The 20,737-nt window shown below is 40.9% G+C and overlaps 1 protein-coding gene across 2 annotated transcripts in view; it reads left to right on the top strand.

Moving 5' to 3' along the window:
* The window catches only part of SMARCA2 (SWI/SNF related BAF chromatin remodeling complex subunit ATPase 2), a 161,112-nt gene extending 151,394 nt beyond the window's left edge, over positions 1 to 9,718 (top strand). Inside the window, exons 7-8 of one of the 2 annotated variants that reach the window (XM_007466756.1) lie at positions 7,440 to 7,582; positions 8,825 to 9,718. In XM_007466756.1, coding sequence (XP_007466818.1) covers positions 7,440 to 7,582; positions 8,825 to 8,860 — 179 coding nt within the window. In that variant the 3' untranslated portion in view covers positions 8,861 to 9,718. The remainder of the gene's footprint in view (positions 1 to 7,439; positions 7,583 to 8,824) is intronic. The other variant, XM_007466755.1, reaches the window with a different exon arrangement.
* Positions 9,719 to 20,737: the final 11,019 nt, after the last annotated feature.

The raw sequence follows: 20,737 nt of genomic DNA, 5'->3' as shown, positions 1-20,737 counted from the left end.
TTCTTTGCATTTCTCTGATAACAGTTGTAACATCCCCTCGATCATTAGTGATTTTATTTGAGTCCTCTCTTTTCTTCTTAGTGAGTGTAGCTAAAGATTTGTCCATTTTTTTTTAATCTTGTCAAAGAACCGGCCCTTAGTTTCATTGATCTTTTCTATTGTCTTTTTACTCTCTATTTTGTTGTTGTTGTTGCTTGTTTGTTTCCAGTTTGCTCTTTTCTGTTTCCTTCCATCAACTAAGTTTGGACTTCATTTGTTCTTCTTTTTGTAGTTCCTTGAAGTATTAAGTTAGGGTGTTTTATTTGAGATTTTTGTTTCCTGGTGTAGGCATTTATCACTGAACTTCCCTTCTAGGGTTACTTTTCTGCATCCTGTAAATTTTGGCATGTTTGATTTCCATTTTCATTTGTCTGAAGGTATCTTTTAATTTACTGTTTTGGTTTCCTTGTTGAGCCATTGGTGGTTCAGTAGCACATTGTTTAATCTCCCCATAAGTGTGAATTTTCCAGTTTTCCTCCTGTAATTGATTGGTTTCATGTCATTATGGTTGAGAAGGCTTATTGATATTTCAATCTGCTTAAATTTATTAAGCCTTGTTTTGAGGCCTCACATATGATCTATCCTGGAGAATGTTTCATGTGCACTTGAGAAGAATGTGTATTCTGTTGCTTTTGAATGGAACGTTCCATATATAACTGTGAAGTTCCTCTGGTCTAGTGTGTCATTTAAGGCCAGTGTTTTCATACTGATTTTCTGTCTAGATGATCTGTCCATTAATGAAAGAAAGGGATTAAAGTCCCCTAATATTGTTGTATTGCTATTTCTCCCTCCATGTCTGTTAATAAATGTTATGTCCTCCTTTTGTATTGACCCTTTGCTATTATGTAATGCCCTTCTTTGTCTCTTATTACAGTCTTTAAAGTCTCTTTTGTCTGATGCAAGTAGAGCTGCCCCAGCTTTCTTTTGGTTTCTGTTTGCATGGACTGCCTTTTCCATCTGCTCGGTTGCAGTGTGTGTCTTTAAAGCTGAAATGAGTCTTTTTTTGTGGTACACAGGCCTCTCACTGCCGTGACCTCTCCCATTGCGGAGCACAGGCTCTGGACGCGCAGGCTCAGCGGCATGGCTCATGAAATGAGTCTTTTTTTGTGGTACACAGGCCTCTCACTGCCGTGACCTCTCCCATTGCGGAGCACAGGCTCTGGACGCGCAGGCTCAGCGGCCATGGCTCATGGGCCCAGCCGCTCCGCGGCATGTGGGATCTTCCTGGACCGGGGCACAAACCCGTGTCCCCTGCATCGGCAGGCAGACTCTCAACCACTGCACCACCAGGGAAGCCCTTGGTCTTGTTTTTTAACCATTCAGCCACTTTGTCTTTTGACTGGAGAATTCAGTCCATTTACATTTAAAGTAATAATTGATAGATATGTACTTATTGCCATTTTGTTCATTGTTTTCTGGCTGTTTTGTAGTTCTGTTTTTCTTCTTTTGTTATCTTCCTTTGTCATTTGATGACCTTCTTTAGTAGTTTACTTAGACTCCCTACTTTTTATCTTTTGTGTATCTACTATAGGTTTTTGCTTTGTGGATACCATGAGGCTTACATGTTATAACTTATATTTAGAAGAGTCTATTTCAAGTTGATAACAACTTAAGTTTGAATGTATTCTAAAGCTCTACCTTTGTTTGTACTCCTTCCCTCTGTTTTATGTTTTTGATGACACATTTTACATTTTTTTAACTTGTGAATATACTTGTGTATCCTCTAACTAACTTATTGTTATAGTTAAAGTAAAAGATAAAAGTAGTAAAAATAACTATATTACTTATGTCTGGCTCTAGAAGTGATTAATCCACTAAATATACTATATATTTACTTTACCAGTGAGGTTTATACTTTTATGTGTTTTCTTGTTGCTAATCAGTACCCTTTCTTTTTAACTGAAGTAAGTCCCTTTAACATTTCTTGTAAATTCAGGAGTTCTTGATGAACTCCTTTAGCTTTTAGTTATCTGGAAAACTCTTTATCTCTCCTTCAATTCTGAATGATATGTTTGCCAGGTGGAATATTCTTGGTTGGAAGTTTTCTTCTTTCAGTATTTTGACTGGTTTTTTTTGTTGTTGTTGTTTTTGTGTGTGTGCTGTACACGGGCCTCTCACTGTTGTGGCCTCTCCCGTTGCAGAGCACAGGCTCAGCGGCCATGGCTCACAGGCCTAACCGCACTGGGGCATGAATCCGTGTCCCCCGCATCGGCAGGCGGACTCTCAACCACTGCACCACCAGGGAAGCCCTATTTTGACTGTTCTGTGCCACTCACTTCTGGACTGCAAAGTCTCTGCTTAAAAATCTACCCATAGTCTTCTGGGGGGTGGTGGGGGTTGCCCTTGTATGTAACAAGTTGTTTTTCTTTTGCTGCTTTTACAGTTCTCTTCTTGTGTTTAAGTTTTGACATTTTAATTGTAGTATGTCTAAGTGTGGGTCCCTCTTATTTGGGACTCTTCCTGGATCTGGCTGTATTTCCTTCTGCAGATGAGGGAAGATTTCAGCCATTATTTCTTCAAATAAGTCTTATGCCCCTTTCTCTCTCTTCTCTTTCTGGGAGCCCTACAGTGTGAATATTGGTCCACTTTATGTTGTGCCATAAGTCCCTTAAGTTATCTGCACTCCGTTTCATTCTTTTCTTTTTGCTGCTCTGATTGGATGAGTCTCACTGCCCTGTCTTTGAGTTTACTGATCTCTCTTCTGCTTCATCTTGTCTGTTGTTGTACCCCTCTAGTGTACTTTTCAGTTCAGTTATCATATTCTTCAGCTCTGTGACTTCTATTTGGTACTTGCTTATAAAGTTGGCCATTGAACAACACAGGTGTGAACTGCATGGGTCCACTTGGAGGCAGATTGTTCGTTTTTCAATAAATACATACAGCAGTACTATACAATCTGCAGTTGGTTGAATCTTTGTATGCAGAGCCCCAGATACGGAGGGCCAACTGTAAAGTTATACACAGATTTTTGACTGCACAGAGGTTTGGCGCCCCTAACCCCCATGTTATTCAAGGGTTAATTGTGTTTTCTCTTTGAAGTTCTCACTATTTGCATTCATTCTTCTCCCAAGTTCAGTGAGCATCTTTATGACCATTATTTTTAATTCTGTCAACCAGCTAAGCCATTCATCTTTGTTTCATTAAAGACTTTTTTCCTGAGGTTTTTATCTTGTTCTTTCATTTGGAACATATTCCTCTCTCTATTTTTCTTGACTCTCTCATTTGATAAAACAGCCATCTCTCCCAGTCTTGAAGGGAGTGGCCTCACAGTAGGAGACAAAAACTTTATCATTCAACCTCTGCTCTGACTCTTCCTTGTCTCTCACACCTTTGTGATTGTCCAAGCAGCCTCCATGTAGTGGCTCCCAATAGTTGAGGGTGCGCCAAGACCTGTCAGTCAGTGTCTTAGAAGGGAGGATCTCAATACCTAGATTCAGGCTGATTGGAAGCCAGATCCTCAGGCAGCAGCTTTTTAAAGTATGCAAATATACAGTCCAGTGGGACCACAGGCCTAAGACCCACTGACCACCAGAACCAGGCAATCTGAAGGTATCCCCTGGGCTGCACTTGCAAAAACCAGGGCACCGAGCGGGTGTAAAAGCTCCCCTCCAAGAGACACTAGTGCTCTGGAGTGTGGCAGAGGGAGAGTGCAAAGATAGCATCCCCCCTCTGCCAAGTTCTCTGGAAGGGATGATGGTCAGCCCTTAGATACGGGTTAACTTAGATGCCCGTCCCTAGGCTGATGCTTTAAGATAAGCAAATAAGCCTCTTTTATGTGAAGCCTGGGTGCCTCTCAATGAGCTGACTTTGAGCTGGGTCCTGGGGCAGGTGAGTCTGAGCGTGAGACTCTTACGAGCCATTTCCGAACTGGCTGTAGCCCTGTGGGTCCTGTGGACCCAAGCCCTGTTGGTTTTCAAAGCTAGATGTTTTGGAGGCATCCCTCAGGTGCAAGTCTTAAAAGTCGGGGTGCCTGATGTGGGGTTCAAACCTTCACCCCTCCTAGAGAAGTTTCAGGTTTTCAGTTCCTTTCCAGTTGTGGGTCACTGCACCAAGGATGGCATTTATCATGAGTTTATGTATCGGCCTCTCTGCCTTTCTTACCTGCTTCAGTGCAGGTTTTTCCACATTTGTCCAATGTGTAGGTGTCACTGAGCTAGTTTTTAGGTCTTTTTCAGAGGAGGTTGTTGCATACATACCTTAGATTCTGTGTGTCCATGGGAAGAGGTAAGTTCAGGGTCTTCCTGTGTCACCTTCTTAAATCAGAACCTCATCTTCCACTTTGAAGGACTCGTGTGATGAGATTGGGCCCAGCCTACCCGGTTAATCTAGGATAATCTCCCCATCTCAAGGTCAGTGGAATCCCTTTTGCCATGCAATGTAACATATTCACAAGTTCTGGGAATTAGGACATGGACGTCTCTGGGCGCCATCACTATTCTGCCTGCCACCCTGGTTAACTGGAACTTGTCATATGTCTGTGTAGTGGTGTCATAAAGCCTTAGGATGCTGTTTAAAGGGCCCATCTGATGGTCCAGTTGATTAGTCTAGCTGCCCGTGGCGGCCTTTCAGGTGGGTTTTTTGGAGGAGCATATCCACTGACTCACAAAGTCTGATAGCTTTTGAGTGTCCCACACTCCAGTGAGTATTTAGATTATGTTCTCGAGGATGTATTTTCTTACCTTTACTGACAGTCTTCTGCCCTTTCACACCTCCCATGGATTTCCTGTACTCCCGTGTCAGGAAGAGCCACACCTGTGTAGAGAAAGATATTTCACTTTTTCTTTCCAGATTACTTTTTTTTTTTTTTTTTTTTTTTTTGCTGTACGCGGGCCTCTCACTGCTGCGGCCTCTCCCGTTGCGGAGCACAGGCTCCTGACGCGCAGGCTCAGCGGCCATGGCTCACGGGCCCAGCCGCTCCGCGGCATGTGGGATCCTCCTGGACCGGGGCCCGAACCCGTGTCCCCTGCATCGGCAGGCGGACTCCCAAGCACTGCGCCACCAGGGAAGCCCTCCAGATTACTTTTTAAATTTTTAAAGGTTTTCACAGCTTCGTGCATTTCCATAAATCGGTAGACTTTTGCATCCCCAGTCTTTTTGTCAAGTCCCCACCTTATAGCTTATTAAGCAGTAGACATTGGGTATGATATATGGAAGCCTGAGGTAGGATACTGTTTTGAGCACTAGGATTTGCCAGCCTTTTGCCAGCCCTGTTTGGGATGAGGGAAGGGCATTTGCTGCCCCGGCACTTCAGTTCAGAATACCTCTGCTCTCATCTTATTTGTTAGCCTGTAATTCTCATTTCTGGAAACGTTTTTTGGGTCCTTCCCCTTTACAAAAGAAGTCTGGAAATTTCTCATCATCTCTAAGATTCTTTCTGGATCTGATGCTCTCCGTGACAATATCTATTTCTAGGTTCCTTGAGACCCACCAAACATAATATTCTAACAAAACTGGTTTGAATGAGAGACTTTCATTCTTGGTCACTTCATCATCCATCCCTAAAAATGCTGTCCTGTGGACACCTGTCCCAGAACAATGCCAGGGAGCAGATTTTCTGTGAACCTTGGGATGTGCACCTCTCACTGTGGTATAACACTTGGACTTCTTTCTTCCTTGTGTTTTTATTTCTATCCTCAGAATAGCCCTGTGAGAGTGGAAGTGGGTGCCATCTTTTTGTATGGGTATATACTTGAATCCTTTATATCTCTCTATATAGAAATTTATGGAATTTTATGTCATCTATCAATAGAGAGAGAATCATACACACACATGGATGCATATATTTTCAAATATGGAGGTATACTTCTTTTTCTGGAAATAACCACCAGAAAGAGAACTGTAGGGTGAGAGACTAGAGATGGGGAAAGAAACCTTTCAAATTCATTTGTTTTGTTTTGTTTTTATTTTCCATTTTGTACCTTTCTGTACTGTTAAAAATATCCACCTATGAATTTTCTTTTTAAGTCAACTGAAGTTATTTACACAGTAAAAATCATTGGATTTTTTTTTAAACCTTTTACACTTATGTATACTTTTTAATGTCAAAGTTCTGTTTCAAAAAATGCCCATTCCTCTGTTGATGGACATTTACGTTGCTTCTGTGTCCTGGCTATTGTAAATAGTGCTGCAGTGAACATTGGGGTGCATGTGTCTTTTGGAATTATGGTTTTCTCTGGGTATATGCCCAGCAGTGGGACTGCTGGGTCGTATGGTAGTTCTATTTTTGGTTTCTGAAGGAACCTCCATACTGTTCTCCATAGTGGCTGTATCAGTTTACATTCCCACCAACAGTGCAAGAGGGTTCCCTTTTCTCCACACATTGTCCAGCATTTATTGCTTGTAGATTTTTTCAATGATGGCCATTCAATGGAATATTACTCAGCCATAAAAAGGAATGAAATTGGGTCATTTACAGAGATGTGGATGGACCTAGAGACTGTCATACAGAGTGAAGTAAGTCAGAAAGAGAAAAACAAATATCGTATATTAACGCGTATATACTGAATCTAGAAAAATGGTATAGATGATCTTATTTGCAAAACAGGAATAGAGACAGATGTAGAGAACAAACGTATGGACACCAAGGGGGGGAGGGGGGCTGGGATGAACTGGGAGATTGGGATCGATATATATATACACTATTGATACTATGTATAAAGTATATAACTGAAGAGAACCTACTGTATAGCTCAGGGAACTCTACTCAGTGCTCTGTGGTGACCTAAGTGGGAAGGAAATCCAAAAAAGAGGGGATGTATGTATACATAGAGCTGATTCACTTTGCTGTACAGTAGAAACTAACACAACACTGTACAGCAACTGTACTCCAATAAAAATTCATTATAAAAAAATATTTTTTTAATGAAAAATTTAAAATGCCCACACCCATCCACGCAGTAGGTAAGGCAACCCTTGCTGTCCTGATTAGGAAGATCCCTGTTCATCCATTAGGAGACCTGGAAAGGACCCAGCCCAGCTTCCCTCTGGAACCTCATTCCTTTTTGTTGCCCATTTAGGGTGACTGTGTAACTTATCATGCAAACTTAGACATGTATGCAAGTGAAAGGGGTGCTAACTAGGACAATGGAGAACAGGCTTGAATCAGTCGAGAATGTTCAGGGCACTCGGGGTTGTTGGGTTTGTCACCTGCAGGTAGGCGCCTCAGCTCGGTGCTTTGTGACCACCTGGAGGGGTGGGATAGGGAGTGTGGGAGGGAGGGAGACGCAAGAGGGAAGACATATGGGAACATAAGTATCTGTATAACTGATTCACTTTGTTATACAGCAGAAACTAACACACCATTGTAAAGCAATTATACTCCAATAAAGATGTTAAAAAAAAAAAAAAAAGATTTCCCTGTGATTGATTCCTCATTGCTGTGTGTTTTGGTTTTGTTGTAGCAAAATCTGTTAAGGTGAAAATCAAGCTCAATAAAAAAGATGACAAAGGCCGGGACAAAGGAAAAGGCAAGAAAAGGCCAAATCGAGGAAAAGCCAAACCTGTGGTGAGCGATTTTGACAGCGATGAAGAGCCGGATGGAAATGTAAGTGCGGCTGCCTTGCCTTGAGGTCGGGACGCTCTCTCCACGTCCGTCTCCCTCTCGTACTCCCAGGCCCCTGCCAACCTCTATGCTTCATTACCCGGGAATGAAAACGTAAAGATTTGGTGTCGAGGGATGTGAACTGAGCTGCGTGATTGAAAACAAAGAATTTGGGGTTTTGTTTACTGCCTTTTTAATAGTCTTCAAAAGTGAAAAACTTACTAAATCAGGTTTCCTTTTCCCCTTTCTTATCTTCCCAGTGCCTACTTACAAATAGTTTTCCCCACGGCTCGTTAATATTTTAGATCCGTAACACCCAGCATAGTGCCTAGGATACAGCAGTATATAGAGGAAATAATGATTCCATGGACAGAAAGTGGGATGATGTCAAAGTTAGTTTGGGGTTTGAGTTGCTATTTCAGGTGCCGTGCGGAAAACCCAGATGCATCTTTAAGTACTTAGAGGTGTTATTTTAATATTTGAAAAATTCAGGGAGCCTGATGGAGCCAGGCCCTGACATAAGGACCTTTCCAGGGGGCACCATATTCAGTGCTTATTAATATTAGCATCCTAAGACAGATGTCACTCTCAACATATTACAGAAATCAGTGCTGAATTCAGACCCAGAGAGCATTAATTCATTCTGGTGCACTGTCCCTGACTCTGTGGTCCACAAGGTAGCAGTGCTGGCACAAGCTTCTAACACAGTGCCTTTTAAAGGGCCCTCTATTTCTTTCCCTTTCGAGAGGACCTCAGGTTCCCTACCCCACACCCCCTTCTGTTTTCTTTCTGGAAGGTTAATTTTCCATGTTAGCGCCTATGCTAGTTTGATTTTCCTTCAGCGTGCTGCCATTTGGGTCTGTTGAAAAGGTTCAGCATTCGTATCCCACAGCACCCAGCCTTTAACCCTCGACACAAGCATCTTCAAATACATTTAAAATCCAATGTTTCCTTTAAGTAGACAGCAAATGCATGGCATTTTTCTCTCCCGTGAATTTTCTAAAAACGTAGTGCTAAAATTAGAAATCAACAGCCATGAACTTTCCACGCCCAAGTGCAATAGAGCAAAACACTGGCATAGACGGCGGGCATTGCTTTGGGATTTCCAAGTAGGAGCTCCCCTGTTCCGCATAGAGGCTGTTGATGCCTCTTTACTGGGAGGGTTAACTGTTTCCAAAATGTCATTTCTTTTCTACATCGCATCTTCATGGCTTATTGGCTTTCTTATCTTATTTTTACTTTTAGGAACAGTCAGAAGCAAGTGGGACTGATGATGAGTGATCAGTGTGGACATTTTTTTCTTGGTAGAACTGAACTCCTCCCCTCTCTCGTCTCCACTCAGTGAGTTCATTTGTCATATGGGCACTGGGTTGTTTCTATATCATTATCATCTATAAGCTAGCTTTAGGATAGTGCCAGACAAACATATGATATCATGGTGTAAAGAAACACACACTCATACACAAATCTTTGTAACATATTGTGACCAAATGGGCCTCAAAGATTAAAACAAACAGAAAAGCTTTTGATGGAAAAATATGTGGGTGGATAGTATATTTCTATGGGTGGGTCTTGGTAACGGTTTGATTGTGCCTGGTTTTATCACCTGTTCAGATGAGAAGTTTTTTTTTTGTTTTTTTGTAGCACTAATAACCAGGAAAAGCCATTAAAAGCCACTGGTTATTTTATTTTTCATCAGGCAATTTTCAAGGTTTTTATTTGTTCTGGGTTTTTTTTTTTTTTTTTTTTTTACACTGTGGTACATATAAGCAACTTTAATAGGCGATAAATGTACAGTAGTTAGACTTCACCTACATAGACATTTTTCCATTTTATGCTCTATGATCTGAAAAAATTATGTCTACTGTAAACATTGCTTAATTTTTCGCTCTTGATTTAAAAGACAAGTTTTGTTGAAATCGCTATTGAATATTGCAATCTATCTAGTGTAATGGATGGCTTCCTTTGTCAACCTGAGCTCCTGTGTTACCCATGTGTATTGTCTCCTTTTCCCTCAAGTGTACTTAATCTTTGCTTTCTTTGCACAATGTCTTTGGTTGCAAGTCATAAGCCTGAGGCAAATAAAATTCCAGTAATTTCCAAGAATGTGGTGTGGGTGCTTTCCTAATAAAGAGATAACAGCTGAGCTCAGCAAACACTGCCTCTGGTTTTTGAGTTCTAAGGGACTGAAACCCTGGTGCCTGAGTCACAGTCTCCTGCAGAGAGCCACGCAAGCGCTTGCTGCAGCACACGTGGTAGGAAAAAGAGTTAAGAAGACTGAGAGAGAGAATCCCCTGGGATGAACCAGATGTGTGTGTTGCAAGAGAGAGGCGTCTATTGCTTTTGTGACTTCTTTTAAACTTATACAACAGGAGAGATGCTGCCGTGGACCGAGTCACACTAAGCCCCTGCTCAACCTTTTCTAGTGGCTTAAATTCTATTTACTTACTTACCAGAAAATCTACAGGTATACCTCAGAGATATTGCAGGGTAATTCTAGCGCAGCAAAGTGAATGTCACCACAGAGTGAGTCACACGAGTTTTTTGGCTTCTCGGTGCATGTAAAGTTGTTAGGTTTGCACTCTACTGTAGTCTATGAAGTGTGTGCAACAGCATTATGTCTGAAAAAACAATGTACATACCTTCATTAAAATATACCTCATCACTAAAAACGCTGACCGTCGTCTGTGAGTCATGGTAGTAATATCAAAGATCACAGATCGCCAAAACAAATATAATCACGAAAAAGTATCACAGTCAATCAATCACCCAAAACATGATACAGAAGCATGAAGTGAGCCACTGCTATTGGAAAATGGCACCAATATACTTGCTGGAGTCAGGGTTGCCACAGACCTTCAATTTGTGAAAAATACAGTAACTACAAAGTAGCACAATAAAGCAAAGCACAGTATGATGAGGTATGCCCATGTATGGTAATATAGATTTATACTGTTTGTTTAGCATGGAATAAATCTATGTTCCTATCGATTTAGAAAGATCTGAAAAGTGCTCAGTTGAAAGACTGGTTCCGTAAATACCCGTATACCCTCCTACTAAGATTCACAATGACTGTAATCTCCCTGCCTCCCACCCCACCCACTTCTTTTTTTTTTTTTAACATCTTTATTGGAGTATAATTGCTTTACAATGGTGTGTCGGTTTCTGCTTTATAACAAAGTGAATCAGTTATACATAGACATATGTCCCCATATCTCTTCCCTCTTGCGTCTCCCTCCCTCCCACCCTCCCTATCCCACCCCTCTAGGTGGTCACGAAGCGCCGCCGCTTGTTTCTTAACTAAACCATCTGAAAGTAAGTCACAACCATCCTAAACGCTTTACCCCCAGATACTTCAGCACAAATCTCCTAAGAATAAAGGCGTCTCCTGGCTAACCACAGTCCTACTTTCATACCGAAGGGAATTAACGATAGTTCCCTAGTATCTCATATACGATCCATAGTCACATTTCCTCAGTTGTCCCCAAATTGTCTTGCATTTGTTTTTAAAAGTTTACAAAGAAGCCTAGCCAAAGCTTGGCACATTCCTTCTTATGGACCCAATGATGACAAGGACCAAAATGCAAGAGTATTCGCTCATCTCTAACGGATCGGTGACAACTTCATTTCTTAGGATTGTCTAAGGACAACTCTGGGATTCTTTCATAATAAGAGGAATTGCCAGTGTATCTTTCTTTGAGTCTTGAAGGAAGTTTGACCCATACAAATTTTTGTGTGCAATCCTCCCGAGAAACTTTTGTCCTAAATGTCCATTCAGGTCTGAGCTTCCAGTTAGTCTGAGCACTACAGAATGTGTTGAGTTTCCCTTCTTGTTTGTTTACAGTTTGCTGACCACAGTAGGATTCTAGACTCCCATGAAGAATAAACCACATTAGTTTTTCTTACTGAGATGACCTGCTGTCAGTTCAAAGAAGCAGTCTTATTTCACTGCTTCCATTTTTGTATTTCCTATACTTTATGTACTCCTTGGAATCTCTTCTCAGCCTTAGAGGTATTGCTGTTCTAAGGCCATCCAAACCATTGTCCTTACGGTGTAGGATGTCTGTTGTGTGAAGGATGTTCTCTAATTGCTCTTCCGCTGTCGTTGGTATGTTGTTCTCCCAGGCCTTAGTAGAAAGGCAAGGCAGGAAGGTGGCTTGCACAACAGTGGTGAGCTGGCAGGCAGCGTGACCATGTGTGAGCAAGTGGCAGGCCATCCTGCGTCTGCACATCTGCCTATTTTTAACCTGGCCCTGGCAGCTGCCTTGTCCATTTCCAGTAGCTGAGCCCATTGGTAGGCTGTTCTTTCCAAGAGCAGCAGTTTTCTAGGAACGGAGGAAGGAAGCTACAAGGACCAGGTGATGTACTTGATCCTTTACTAGAATTATTTAATTACAGGAAACCTGGGAAGAAGGCGTAGTTCTTATTCCCTCTTTACAAATAAGGATGATGCACATGAGAGACTGAATAGCTGTGGCCAGTGTACCAAAGCAGAATTTGAAAGTAAGATTTCTTTGCCTCTAAAACCCGTATTCTGGGGCTTCCCTGGTGGCGCAGTGGTTAAAAATCCTCCTGCCAGTGCAGGGAACACGGGTTCGAGCCCTGGTCCGGGAAGATCCCACATGCCACGGAGCAACTAAGTCTGTGGGCCACAACTACGGAGCCTGTGCTCTAGAGGCCGCTCGCCTAGAGCCCGTGCCCCCGCAACAAGAGAAGCCACCACAATGAGAAGCCCACACACCTCAACGAAGAGCAGCCCCCGCTCGCCGCAACTAGAGAGAGCCCACGTGCAGCAACGAAGACCCAACACAGCCATAAATAAATACATGCATACATACAAAAAACCCATATTCCATGCAGCCTCCCTACCTCCCCAGTGCGTGAGGCCTGGAACCGATCTTATTGATAAGTCCCAGGCACCCATTTGCTTGGCACTTGCTGACCCAGCCAGGCTTACAAACGAGTCTTGGCTTAGGTCTCTGGTTTCTGTGGCTGGGAATGGAACTCTAAGACCCAGTTTTCTTGGCTGGGCTCCTCCGCTTCCCTGGCTCTTTCTTCTTAGGGACAAGCCACTCCACAGAGACCAAGACCTTGTCTTTCTATTCAGCTGCCATTGGACCCTCAAGGCTACTGAGACCCAGCTGACTTGGATAGCACTAATGCCCTCCAGGTGATTCTGATGTGTGATCAAATTGAAGGAGCACTGCTAAACCCATCAGACTCTTAATCCCCATTATTTCACTCCTGGGGAACAGTATGAGGCCACGCTGATCCTAATCTTGATTTAGATCTCTGGTACAGGCATATACATCCATCACACAATTGTCACTCTAGTGAAACCAACATAAACGGGAATAACTGAAAAGGATGAATATTTTTTCTCTCTGACACAGCTTTTCTGTCATATATGTTACCAGGAAGGAAGCTTCAATTGTGCTTAACTTGAACTTCATTCAGACTGATAAGTATTTAATGCTTGGGAGAAATATTTTTGGTCTCCGTAGCAGAAGGATAGAGACATATTCTCCCCTTATGAATAAACGTAGTTCCCGTGAGAATTTTATAGTAACAGTCAATCTCACTATACGGCTATCTTGGAGGAATGGCCAAGTATATTCCTCTTCTTAAAATGTACTAAATAAGAGCTGTGTCAAACCAGCTAAAGTAAATTTTCTGTCCTTATTCATTTATACTGACATAACGAATCTCAGGGCTTCAATCTCTGATGTACTTAGGGAGAGGTCATCAAAAATGATGAGGTGTAGGGTGAGAAACGATGACCCATAGGTCTAGAATTGCTAGATCTCTGTCCAGGTGAGCTGTATTCATCATTGGTGTGGTTTAGGACATTGAGCTTCATAGGGGGTGGAAGTGACATGTTCCAAATGACTAAGCCCTTTATGCAAAAGGTATCTGTATTCTGCATCATTTTCAGTAAGGATTTTCCAAAGGGATTTTCCAAGTTGAATAAAGCAAGACAACTAAGTCAAGACTAAGGGAAAACCACTTTCCTGTTTATAAACACTGGTTTCTTTTTTAACATATAAACTAGAAAGAGGTCTCTTGGTCTTTTTAGTTTTAATTTATGTTATTGAAATACAGTTGATTTACAATGTTGTGTTAGTTTCTACTGTACAGTAATATATATATAATATATAATACATATATAATATATATAATATATATTATATATGTATTATATAATATACACACACACACACACACACACATACACATTCTTTTTCATATCCTTTTCCATTATGGTTTATCACAGGATAGTGAATATAGTTCCCTGTGCAATGACCTGTTGTTTATCCATTTGAAAGAGGCCTCTTTGTGAACCCAAGAACTGTTATGAAGCACGGCTCACTGTGGGATTATAAACCTCAAAAAGAATGGAGGTTCATAGTGCCCCCAGCATATATATGCACTTTTTAATTCTCTTGTAAAAACTTTAATTAAATTCCTCTTCCAAGATTATAAAATAGACATGTATTCACCACAACCAGTGAAATAATACAAAAAAAAATTAATTTAGAATTCACCCCTACCAGGCAATCAGCTTTAAAAGCCTGGTGTGGTTACTTCTGCCTGTTTCTTCCTGTTCACATAGAATGATATACACTGTCAAATGTCAGTTCCCCAGCTATCCCCAGTGTAACCTGGTAAGAAGATGAAGCTGAATTTATTGCTTACTGTGGTAAGGGAGACCACCACCTTGATGGAGCTTTGGTAGTTTATTTGAGAGGGAAAGTCAGGGTTGGATTTTATTGAAATTAGATTTAAAGTGTCTTTCAGTGTGGGAATTTGGTTAGGACAGGGTAACGATCATGATATACTAGTTTAGGATTGGTGGAAGGAGTAAGGAAAGGATTTTGAAGGGAAAATCAAAGAGTCTTAGGGCATAACTATCAATTGTGTTGCTCTCTACAGAAGAGCAGATGTGTCTTACAGGAAGCTCGTGTAATGAAAAATAGTTATTTGCCTGGGCAAGACTCTCCTGTAATATTTAAGTTGTGCTAATGATGACAATGGCATCGTAAAGTCATGTTAATGTACAATAGATAGTAAGCTGTGTAGGGGTTGAACGTTTGGGTTTTTTTCTTTTCTAAATACCTGTACTCTGCAACTTGCCTCTGCAACTTTTCCTCCACGGCAACAGAGATTAAACTCATTTAAATTTTTTTTCTGTTAGGAGAACATTTATTTTCATTTTTCTTACAAAATGAACATATGCACCTTGTAGAAAATGTGGAAAGAAAAGTACAAAGGTACAAAAAGTCCAGAGAAAGGAAAAACAGAACCAAAGAAACACTGATACTATTACCAGGCAGAAAGAAGCGCTCGAGATTTCCAATGTCTCGTCTAGCATTTAAGGAGCTTGGAAGTCAGCTCTCCCATTAACACAACAAGAAAAAAGCTGAACAAACTGAAAATCAACAACTCTTCTTAGATCCACCAGAGAACTGAGGTCATAGGGTAAACTGCTGCCCGCCAAGCTGACGAGACAGACAGGCAGATATAGAGAATCACGACCTACTGGAGCAGGCCAGCAGCAAAAAACTCTTGGTAACCATCACCAGGCTAGGAAAACCTAATCTGTAATTAACGAATTGCTGGGGGCCTCAGTGTGGACAAGTTTGTGAGTTAAACATACCAGAGGCATCCAGTCTTAGGAGGGCCTCCACACTTTCATGAGATTTCCCTCTGGGAACCCTATTACGTTCTCACGGTACAGACAGGAGAAAAATTCCCCCTCACTTTTTGAGAGGAGGGAGTGGAAAAGTAGTCATATTTAAATACGCCTTCTTAACAAGGCCTGCCCTTAACAGAAACTATTTTGCCAACGTGGAAGAAGGGCAATACCCAACTCCAGTACCCACTAGCCTTCCTGTCTCTCCTAAGGGGGGAAGAAAACAAATCTGAGAAGCACTTGTGAAGGTCATAGCCCCAGGGGCTCACTAAAACACTGCAACTGAATCATAGGACTGCAGAACAGTTCCCCTGCCCCAAGAGCTCACCACTGCATCAATGTCTCCTGTACAATAACAGGGTCCTACAGCTCAATGAACTGTGTGCATCTCAGGTGATATTTTTAAAGAAGGTCATTACAGCATGCTAAAAATATCCATTCTCCAGAGAGAATCACTCTTAAAATTTTAACTTACTTCCTTTCCATTTTCTCCTGTTCATAGATGGATTAACGTACGGTAACATTTTCCCACTTTAAAAGCAGAGTTTTGGCAATTACCTACAGTAATGTAGACAACTCCACAGTCATGACATGGAGCATTTTCCTTACCCTAAACAGTTTTCTCACACCCTTTTTCGGTCAGTTTCTTACCCTGACTGCCAGCCTCAGGACAACCATTGACCTGCTTTCTGTCCCTATCGTGCTGCCTTTGTTAGAATCTCATATAAATGGAATTATACATTATGTAGCCTTTTGTGTGTGCTTGCTTTCAAGTACTGTAATATTTTTGAGGTTTATTCATGTTGCATATGTGTTCTGTGACTTTTTATTACTGAGTAGTATTCCATAATATGGCTCTCCCACAGTTTATTTATCTGTTCACTAATTGATGGACATTTGAGTTGTTTAGTTCTTGGGTATTATAAATAAGCCTGCTATAAACACTGATGTACAAATCTTTGTGTGAATATGCTTTCAGTCCTCTTAGTTGAATACTGAGGAATGAAATTGCTGGGTTATATGGTAAGGATTTAACTTTAGAAAATAATAGCAACTGGATATCTTTGTGGGGAAAAAAAAGAAGAACCTCACCCCTTGCCTCATATCATACACAAAAGTTAACTCAAAATGAATCAAAATGGATCTCAAACTTAAAAGTTAAAATATATTTCTAAAAGAAAACATAGGAGAAAATCTTTATGATCTTGGGTTAGACAAAGATTTCTTTGGGCACAAAAAGCATGAACCATAAAAGAAAATATTGATAAAATGGATTTCTTTAAAATTAAAAACCTTTGCTCTTTGAAAAACATAGTTAAGAAAATGACAGGGCAAGCCACAGAGTAGGAGAAAATATTTGCAAGCAGGTATCTGAAAAAGAGCTTGTTCCCAGAATATATACAGAGATCTCTTACAATTCACTAAAAAGACACTGTCCAATAAAGAACTAGGCAAAAGATTTGAACAGACTCTCCACAAAAGAAAATATATGGCCAATAAGCACATGAAAAGTGCTCAGTTTTCTTCATCATCAAAGAAAAGCAAAATAAAACTACAATGAAATACCACTACACACCTACTAGAATAGCTAAAATTTTTAAAAAATTGACAGTGGGAAGTGTTGACAAGGATATGGAGCAACCAGAACTCATGCCTTGCTGGTGGGAATTCAAATGGTATAATCACTTTGAAACTTTTTTTTTTTTTTTAACATCTTTATTGGAGTATAATTGCTTTACAATGGTGTGTTAGTTTCTGCTGTATAACCAAGTGAATCAGCTATACATATGCATACATCCCCATAGCTCCTCCCTCTTGCTGCTCCCTCCCACCCTCCCTATCCCACCACTCTAGGTGGTCACAAAGCACTGAGCTGATCTCCCTGTGCTATGCAGCTGCTTCCCTCTAGCTGTCTATTTTACATTTGGTAGTGGATATATGTCCATGCCTCTCTCTCACTTCGTCCCAGTAACTATATGATGTTTCCATGTATGTGTGTGTCATAATTTAGACTGCATTTGCTCTTCTAATGGATACTTGAGTTGATACCAGTTGGGATTTTTATGCCATTATAAATAATTCTAGAAAGTCATTAAACCCACTTTACACTTTTTGTCTGTTTTTAAAAACAAATTAGCAGAGTTACCTTTAAGTCACGGCTGAAAACATTTCCCTTCCATTTACATTGGATTTTAATAAAAAACTCAAGGTGATTGCTTTTCTTTCTCAGGCATATTTATGCTTCATCAGTTAAGCCTTCTCAGCACTTATTTTCCTAACACTTCCATCCTCTTCTTTTAAAAAGGGCCCTGCCGGGCTTCCCCAGTTGTGGAAAGGGCTTCTTCAGAAAACCAAATACCCATATTTCTCCCTGTCATTGAACTTTGTAAGACAGTCAGGATTCCTCTTGATGTTCCAAGAAGGCAAAGTTTGGGAATTGCAGGGCCCTGAGACCTAGTTCTTTGCCCTAAGCTGGCAAGAATCTCAACACAAGATTATTCTCCACCCCAGGCTCCTAAAGAATTTTCTCAGCCTGGTAGCTCTTGTGGAAGTTGGCTCCTAAAGGTGATACTAGCTATAAACTGCCTCTCTGTGGTGAGGTTATGAGTTGATTGTTTACTGAGGTTTAATAGAAAAACCACACTTTCGCTCTTGTTGATCAGGTTTGGCATGTGGAACACTTGGAGTGAGTGTGACCCCAAGGGTAAAATCCATCAGAAAGGGACACCTTGATAGTAATAACTCACATTTAAATAATTCCAGAGAATTTATATTTATTCTAGCATTTTTAAGGCTGGCTTATTTGGAGAAACAATGGAACTCCATTTAACAGCTTTCAATACCACACTGATTCAAGCATGGGCCCCATATATAAATAAATACTACAGATGGTCCCAACTTAGGATGGTTCATCTTTACAGCAGTGTGAGAATGATACGCATTCAGTAAAAACCATACTTTGAATTTTGAACTTTGATCTTTTCCCAGGCTAGTGATAAATGGTATGATTCTCTCGTGATGCTGGGAGGTGGCAGCGAGCATAGCTCCCAGAGATCCATGAGATCATGAGAGCAAAAACGGATACACTTACAATTATTCTGTACCCATACGACGAGTCTGTTTTCCACCTTCGGTATAGTATTTAATAGATTACATGAGCTATTCAACACTTTATTATAAAATAGGCTTTGGTTAGATGATTTTGCCTAACTGTAGGCTAATGTAAGTGTTCTGAGCACATTTCAGGTAGGCTAAACTAAGCTATGACGTTCAGTAGGTAAGGTGTATTAAATGCATTTTCGACTTATGATATTTTCAGCTTACAATGGGTTTATCAGGACATAACCCCATAGCAAGCTGAGGAAAATGTGTACTTCCAGAAAAAGACCAGTCTAGTAGAACCATCATAAGGCACAATGTGGTTTCTTTATCCTATAACAGTGTTAGCAAGGGATTGTACCATATTTGCAGGGCATGGTGTACTTGAGATGTCTAATTCTGAACACACTTTCCTTCAGCTTCAATCATCCCATATGACCCTACAGAATTTCTCCAGACTTCCTAGGAACATTTCCTAAGGATCTGAGTCCTTAATAAGCAGCCTAAAATAGGGAGAGTTTCCCTGGAGTCAAACACCAGTTTCCATTGCTTCCGGTCTATTCCCACTTTTCAGCCTGTAACTCTCCTTTGATGATTTTATTTTATACACAACATACTGAGGGTATTCCACACCGGGTCGTACGCTTACTGCAAGGTAAAATATCAAGGAGAGTAAACTCCAATACCTGTTTGCATCCGCCCTAGAACCAGGCACCTCCTCTGCGCACTCCACCACCCCTACTCCTTCCTCCATGGCCAGGGATCTTATTAAAAGGAGACAGTCCAGCTTAACACTCCACCAAGTGGTGTCTCATCACCCACTGAGTGCCAAAGTCTTTGGCCTTTTTAATAAGGCCAAACCAGCAAGCAATCAGTGCAAAGGATGTATACCAGATAAAGAGACAAGTAAATCAACACACCAGGTAAAGATACCAGCACATGAACACACCACTCTATGGCCTCCTTCAGTGGCTCACGGGCATGTATCCAAAGTTCTATGGTCAACACAGCCTAGATAGAGAGGAGCCCACTGAGCAGAGCAGCTCCCGTCCCCAAACTTCTATAGGATGTGATAATAACTAGAGATATTCCGTGTACATGCAAAGTAAATACAAATATGTCATATTTTATCAATTCTAAAACTTACATTTTTTTCAACTTTGAAAGACACAATGTCTTTTAATCTACGCTCTCATAATTTTGATTGGCAACAATTTTTCTTAATGATAAATAAAATAATACATTTACAATGGATGGTGTCTTAGAGTCAGTAAAATACTGTGCTTTTTTTTTTCTTACCACGCATTGTATGTAGCAAAGTGATATAAAGTCGTCTACATCTTTTTCACGTAAGTTATCTTGAACATTCATATCAGTGCCTAAAGGGCTGCCTCATTCTTACTAACCACGGCACGTATTCCATTATGTTGTTATTGTAACTTATCTAAGCAGTTCCATATTAATGGAACATTCTGGTGGTTTCTAGTCTGTGTTTATTCATTGTTGCCAAAAATGATGAATGCTATGAGAAGGCTGAGAGCCAAGTGCTATGGAGGAAACTTGAAGGTTGTGTACAGGATGTGAAGTCAGGTTTGAGACTGAGACATGGGACAGGTCAAACTGCTCCTGGGATTTTAATCTGGGTGCACCGTAGGAAAGCCACTCACCATCTTCCATTGGAAGTGTGCTGAAATGTGCAGATTTCAAACAGTTTACAAGAAATGTCTGCCCTGGAGCTTCTTTTATTTGCCCAGAGCTCACTTAGTGATCAAACATAGTCATTACTCATTGCCGCCTTCGGGCTGACATAGGGCCCATGGAAACAGATCTGCAGGAGGAGATATTGAAGGTCTTTAACTCTTTGATGATGATGATGATTTGGATACGACTGAGAAACATGCAGTGGGTTCCTAGAGATAAGTGAAAGCATGAATGCTCAAGAATGTAGACCAGGGTGAAAGAAACTAACAAAATGAGGAAAGTGAAATCAAAGTGGCCCCAAGCTTAAAACATTTTATCCAGCCTATTCTGCTGTATTCAGTCTTCGGAATACCAGGATTTGAAATTAGTACCCTAACACCTGCATTCCAGTTCCGAATGGAGGCTGCCTCACTCCTTAACTCAGCTCCTTCCCCATTCCAGTCCCCCTTGAGCAGTGAAAACAATTGCAGCTGCTTACAATGTGCACTGCTGTAAGCTCTTAGATAGATAGATAGATAGATAGATAGGTAGGTAGAAAGAAGGAATAGATAAGGAAGGAAGGAAGGAAGGAAGGAAGGAAGCAGAGAGGGAGGCTCATTTAAATCTTCACCACAATTTTATGAAGTCGGCACTATTATTATTCCTATTTTACAAATTAGAAAAGA

This window comes from Lipotes vexillifer, unplaced genomic scaffold (genome assembly GCF_000442215.2).
Source record: "Lipotes vexillifer unplaced genomic scaffold, Lipotes_vexillifer_v1.1 scaffold948, whole genome shotgun sequence".
Lineage (NCBI taxonomy): Eukaryota > Metazoa > Chordata > Mammalia > Artiodactyla > Lipotidae > Lipotes > Lipotes vexillifer.
The sequence above is the reverse complement of the archived record's forward strand: the minus strand, read 5'-3'. Positions and strand labels throughout refer to the sequence as shown.